Source organism: Pteropus alecto, unplaced genomic scaffold (assembly GCF_000325575.1).
Source record: "Pteropus alecto unplaced genomic scaffold, ASM32557v1 scaffold164, whole genome shotgun sequence".
NCBI classification, from domain to species: domain Eukaryota; kingdom Metazoa; phylum Chordata; class Mammalia; order Chiroptera; family Pteropodidae; genus Pteropus; species Pteropus alecto.
The window spans coordinates 18,652,501-18,659,285 of NW_006439568.1; the positions used below are offsets into that span (position 1 = coordinate 18,652,501).

The 6,785-nt window shown below is 38.5% G+C and overlaps 1 protein-coding gene across 1 annotated transcript in view; it reads left to right on the top strand.

The window, feature by feature from the left end:
* DPYS (dihydropyrimidinase) overlaps positions 1-6,785 on the top strand; it is an 86,148-nt gene that overhangs the window by 39,653 nt on the left and 39,710 nt on the right. Inside the window, exons 7-8 of the mRNA XM_015592954.1 lie at positions 643-784; positions 2,867-3,009. Of these exons, the coding sequence (XP_015448440.1) occupies positions 643-784; positions 2,867-3,009 (285 nt within the window). The remainder of the gene's footprint in view (positions 1-642; positions 785-2,866; positions 3,010-6,785) is intronic.

Sequence of the window (6,785 nt, forward strand, 5' to 3'; positions counted from 1 at the left end):
TAATGCCTACAGCACCTGGTCTTCCTAGATTCCTAGGTGGTCTCCCATCCAAGTACTAACCAGGCCTGATCCTGTTTAGCTTCCGAGATCAGACGAGATCGGGCACGTTCAGGGTGCATGGCCATAGAGTCTCTTTCCTTCTTTACGCTTCTACATCCCCAAGATCATTCACCAGCCAAAGCAGGATTCCTGTCACTGATGACATTAACACCCTTAGCCAGTGTCACATCTCTGCTCATCACAACATTTGGCCAGGGGGACAATGTCCTGGATGACCTGCCTCTGTTCACGTGGTCACTGTAGTTCATTGGTATGTAGTACTCTGCTCACAAGAAACTTTCACTTATATTATTGCCAGCCATTCTGAAATACTTGTCATCAAGTATATATAATTATCAATTTCTAAATGAGAAACCAAGCATTGGACAAGCACATAATCACAGTGGTACTGAGCCTAGAACCTCCAAAAGTGCTTTCTGGAATAGAAATGGGGGTGGGTGAAATATGTACTTGAAAAAGCTACTCGTTTTCCATTGCAGTTTTCTGACTTTCAGTTGAGAAGGGGGTCAGGAGACTAGGAAAGGGTATGGTGGTTTCCTCCTGACCTATTCCCCATCACTCTCTGGTGTTTTTCTTCTGCAGTGACGATCTAACCACAACAGGCACTGACAACTGCACTTTCAACACCTGCCAGAAAGCTCTTGGGAGGGACGATTTTACAAAGATTCCCAATGGGGTGAATGGCATTGAGGACCGGATGTCAGTAGTATGGGAAAAAGGCGTGGTGAGTTTCATGAGATACAGACTGTTTTGCCTAATTCTTCTGCCAGGATCCAGCCTGTTTCAGGGGTAGTAAACTTTCACAGAGAAGATTTTTGATTGTTTTTACTAGAGTGGAGACTGGGAATGCGACACCATCACCACTGCCACCCCCACCCCCAGGATAATCGTTTTTTTCTCTGCGTGATTTAGTTTAGAGGATGTGTTATGCCTTTTTGATGCATTTAGATTGGGTGCCAATGTAGAGTCTTATTCTTTGAAATGTTATAGCCCTTCTACATGATTCCTCATGTTCTTAAATCCCAGTTCCTTGTATGTCACTGGTATAAATTCTTGGAATGATTGAAAATACGTGAAGGCTTTTTATTATGTTCATGTAACCTTTTCGTGAAATCTCTGTAGATGTCCCCTTTTAGAACCCTTGGATGTCATATTTTTAAAATCGCTGCATGAGGGCACATAAATAAGAATTAAAAATCTAGAAAGAGATATTTTCGATTCCTACGATTTAAAAATTTCTCCCTGAGGATGGAGGAGAATCAAATAGCTAAATGTTCGTATTAACCTCTCTAGCCAGTTTACATGTATAGATGTGAAGATCAGTAGGGACACCTGCCTGGTAAGACCTGAGGTCCCCAATTTCATGCCATTCACACCCATCTCCTAGGATCCCTCCCTTAAATGACACATGAATCACATCTCATTCTTCAGAATCCCCTACGCATACCACCCACATCTAACTCTCATTATTTCCCAGATCTTGTCAATTTTATTTCCAAACGCCTTCTTATTTCCATCTTTATATCCACCACTCTGCTTTGGGGCCTATTGATTGTTGGAACTTCTGCAGTCGTCCCCACAGCCGGTGTCCCTGCCTCTGGTCTCACTCGCTACAATCTATTCTATGCTCCAGTACCAGAGTCACCTTTCGCAAATGAAGGTCTGTTCATGATACCTTCCTCTCTAAAACCCTTTCATTGTCTCCATGACTTATATGATGATATTTGAACAATTAATTTACATGTAAAGATCTTCAAAACATCTCCGTAGCCCCGTCTTCTACTAATCATTCTCTTCACACCCCCTTTTCCTCTACCCTAACTCTCTCCATCCCCGATGACTTCTCTTCTCTTTCTCTTTTCTTGTATTTCCTTGATAACAGTCCAACCTTTCTCTTTAAACTTGTATTATGAGTATTTTCACTACAGCAAGTTTTCATAATCTATTACAGTTCCCAAGTATATAAGTGGCTTTAAAATGATTGAATATTTAATAACATACAAGAAATTATGTTATTTTTTTAAAAACATTAGGATGGTTTATTTATGGGAATATTACTTTTGGGACATAGTTCTTAATTAATTAATTAATTAATTTTTGAGATGGGGACCCTTTGATAATGAAATAAACTTTAAGGATGTATTTACCATATGAATGTGCATATAGATAAACTCTCAACACTAAAAAAAAATAATAATTTTAGCAGGATTACATCCCTCCAATGTCTGTCCATTAAAAAAAAATCTCTTGCAGTAGACTATCCATGATTGTTGGTACATGTAAAGTTTAAATGCACAAAATCGAACCTCTTGAGCTGATTCTTTCTTTTTCTAAAAGTGTTGTGACCTGATTTAAAGGTCTGTCTTACTTTAACTCTATAATATTCCATTTAATGTCTTTATGATCACTCATAAATCTTGGGTCTGCAATATATAAGCCACATCATAAATGCAGTAGACGGGCAGTAAACTTTAAATAAGAAATGAAAATACCATTGCTAACATTTAGCTGTTGTCTATGTGATTCTAGGAAGTATGAAAAAATTAGCAGTGGTATTTTTTTAAGCTGATGTATTTTTAAAAGGTTATCTTCGGGCTTCCACATGCTATCCCACCATCCCCATCATCATTATGATTAGTTAAGACTTACCAGCATCCACAAATGTGTTCAGCTCTACAACATAAGAAATTAGATACAATTCTTTTTGGTTCTAAAAGATACAAATTTTGTACTTTTATGATAGAAGATTTTTAAATATTTGATCATTAAAACAAATGCATTTTCTTCCTTGAATTGCTTTATACAGCATAGTGGTAAAATGGACGAAAACCGGTTTGTGGCAGTTACCAGCACAAATGCAGCTAAAATCTTTAATCTCTATCCAAGAAAAGGAAGAATAGCTGTAGGATCGGATGCTGACATTGTGATTTGGGACCCAAAAGCCACAAGGTAAGTCTAAGTTCTTGCTTTCATTGGTTTCATAATGGAGGAAAAAGCACTAACTTGCAAAGAAATTATTCATTGGCCTTAATCAGCCATTTCTTATTAGGTGATTTATTTAGCCATGCTCAGATATTTTGTGCCTGTGCACAAGAGAAATGTTTTGATGTACAAATATTCCTTTGTTTTTCTTGGCATAGAGGATGCAAACGTTGTGTTGCTTACCGTTCCCTGGAAATAAATATGTGTATAAAACCAATACAAATTTAACATTTCAGTGCTTGGCAGACACCTGAATTCACATAGAGGAAAGGTACAGAGCAATGAAGAAAATAAAAGGCTTAGTTTGAAAAGGGCTGAATTCAAAACTCGAAATAATTACAGCCTTTTTTTAAGCTTTCAGATAGAAAAATTCCAGCACAAAGGATGTCACTTTTAGTTAGCCAAATTTTCCAGTTGAGTTCGTCTTGAGCCTGTCATTCCCAGTAGACTCCAGCTTTTTGTTTCCAGTTTCCATAATTCTATGTTAATATTGCAGGTCTGGCAAATTCCAACTCAGAAAAGCATCCAAAGAGGTAGAAGCTCTGTTAATTTCTCTTTACAGGACGTTAGCACAGATGACACCTGCATCCTGATTTGTGTTTTTTATAAACTTTGCAATTGTAATGGAGAAAATTCCAAATATTTAACATATTGTCTGTGTGTGCATGCATGCATGTGTAAACAGGGATATGATAGCTCCATCCACCTTCATTGTATATGCATTTTTTTCAAAGTCTATTGGGTTTTTCATTGTAGTAAGCAAAGATCTATAGTTTCTTGGGAGTGACGTTGTCACAAAGACCCAGTTACAACTGAAGTGCTCCTGGGCTACCTTCTGAGGAAAAGAAGATCATTGGAGAAGCACTTTCCTACCATCGCTCTGAGCATAAAAACAAATCTCTTAGAAGATACTTGTCTTTTTAAGCTTGACACTCTTCACTCTCCTCTGAGCACTCACTGTCTCAGCTCAGAAACCAGTTCAGGTAGCCAGCAGTTCTTGGTCATTGTGAGTAGCGTTTAGTAAATGTGTGTCACCTCGTTGCTGTTTTAGGATCCTTGCAATGCAGTAAATGGTGGTATGAACATCTTATTTACATAAATGTCCTAAGATAGCAACAAGGCACAACTCAGAGTCTTTGTTATTATGTTAACAAGAAACCATTGGCCATTTAGGAACCAAATATCTGGTTGTCAAATGATCTAGGCCCCTTTCCCTGAATAAGAGATTAAGACAAGTCCAACCCAATGCATGCAGCTTCTCTACAAGGCTAGAAAAATTGCCCGTGGGAAGACAATGGAAAAAAGTTGCTTAAAGTTGGATTGGTCTGTGAATGAATTGAGCATGCTGTGTTTAGAGAGCTCCTGATACTGTAAATGTCACTCTGCCAGGGCTGTTGTACACCACTGGGGCCTGCCTGCCCAGGGTCATTTCTGCTGCAATTCAAACAATTCAGGCTTCCTCAAGTACTGAGACAAGACAGGTCTTTTAAAATAACTTGTGGCTTAAGGAGATCATGAGACTTAATCAGAAAACCTAGATCATTTCAAAAGGGAGAAAACTACCATGTGGAAGAAAGATTTATGGGAAATGGTGTTTTTAAAGCATAGCATCTGGGAGAGTCATAACAATGATAATAATTAGTAATAATTTACGTGTGTGCAGCTCTCAGTGGTCTTAAAAATACTTCGGCATCTAGAATATGATTTACAAGGTAAGACAAACATGATCACCTTACAGTGATGAGAAAACTATAGCACAACAGCGTCTGTGCTAGGTTTGACACGACAACACTGATCCAGTGTCTTCGACTTTGCAAACTTGTTTGCTTTTCATGAGATTCAGTACCATGCTTGTGCCCTGATATCAAAGCAGAGCACTTTGTATCCTACTTGATTGTTCACGGTCCATTTTTGCTTCCAATTAAGTGGGCCAGTAACCAAAAGCTTTTTGGATTTGATTCTATTCTTTATTATTCCTTTTCTAAGGTGAAGGAGAAAGGAAAACACCCTACTGAATGAGGTGACTACTCAGTCTAAGTCTTAATGTGGTGAGCCATGGGAGGCCACTCCCTCTGGTTCTCCTTTTTAACCCTACCAGCAGCACCCAGCCTTAAGGTCTGCTCAGCTGTTTTAATTTCTGAAGATGACACCAGCTCAGGTGTAAAGCATTGTCTTCCTTAGACAACTGGACAAAGAGAAATGACCTGAAACTAAGGTTATGCATAATTCACTTACTTTATTTACCACGTATATTGTTGCTTGGAGGATATTTATATGCTGTGATTATGTCTCTTTGAGTCATGTTTTCGACTATATAAATTTAGACCACTTTCTCGCAAGTGTTAGTTACTGATTTCTTTAACATTGTTTTGTCCTTCCTTTCCTATTCAGTTGTTTCTGAATAGCACATAATGATCCAGATGCTCCGTTTTTTTTTTTTAAAGACCTATATATTACCTGCTTAATTTCCCTCATTTCTAATCTAAGAATAACTAACTTAAGGTCAAAGTAAAAAGCTTCTGTGCTTTTAAATTTCTTTCTATCTCTTTCTCTCATCAGTTCTTTAATATCCTTATACCTGTCCTCACTGTATAACAGTAATAATAACAGAAAACTAAATATTTACATTTTCATATATGTGTCTTTTGGGGTAAAGATGCATACTGACATTCGATTGTTAGTGCTAAGTCTTCTTCATCTTTGTCTGTTCGTTGTGTACACCTGGGCACATGAAAACCAGCACAATCCGAGAGCCTGATGTGTAAATTCTGGCCCCTGCTCCATCAATGCTAAACCCGGGGACCCACGCAAATGTCTTAGGGTCTCTGAAGATCAAGTCTCTCATATGAAAAATGAGATTATTAATAATTGTTATGCTTAGCTCATAAGATTTTTGTTAGAATCACGAGGTAATATATGTGCAAATGCTTTATAAACTAAGAAAGTGTTACACAAAGACAAAATATGTATTGTTACGGTTATCAAGTATGGCTGGCATCATTCTTTGCAGTACATTTTCATTGTTAGGGGTTCTAAGCTGCTTTGACTTTAGCGACTGGGGAGGCAGCCGAACCATAGCCTCGATATCTCTCAGCCTCAGATTCTTTTAAAAAACTGGAACCTATAGGAGGGGCTCCATGGAGCAGTGGTTAGCATGTCTGCTTTACATGCAGAAGGTCCTGGGTTTGCACCCCAGGTGGAGTCACGGACCATACCCTATGTGCGCCAGGCCCCGGGTGTGTGCTGTGAGTGTATGAGAGGAGACACCCCAGCTTCAGAGAACCAATTCTTAAGGGGAAATGGCAACATCCATAGGTCAGGGGTGGAAGTGAGTGAGAGGAATGAAAGAGGGGGAAAAAAAAACTGGAAACTATAAGATACTAGCAAACCGAGTACAGCAACATATTAAAAAGATTATACACCATGATCAAGTGGGCTTCATCCCAGGGGCCCATCACAGAGATGGTTTAACATATGCAAATCAATGAATGTGATACACCACATAAATTAAAAAATAATCATAAGATCATATCAATAGATGCAGAAAAAGCCTTTGACAAGATACGGCATCCACTTAACAAAATTGGTATATGGCCTTACCATAATAAAGGCCATACATGACAAACCCTCAGCGAACATTATTCTTAATGGTGAAAAACTGAAAACCTTTCCTCTAAGATCAGGAACAAGGCAAGGCTGTCCACTATCACCACTGTTATTCAATATAACATTGGAGGTCCTAG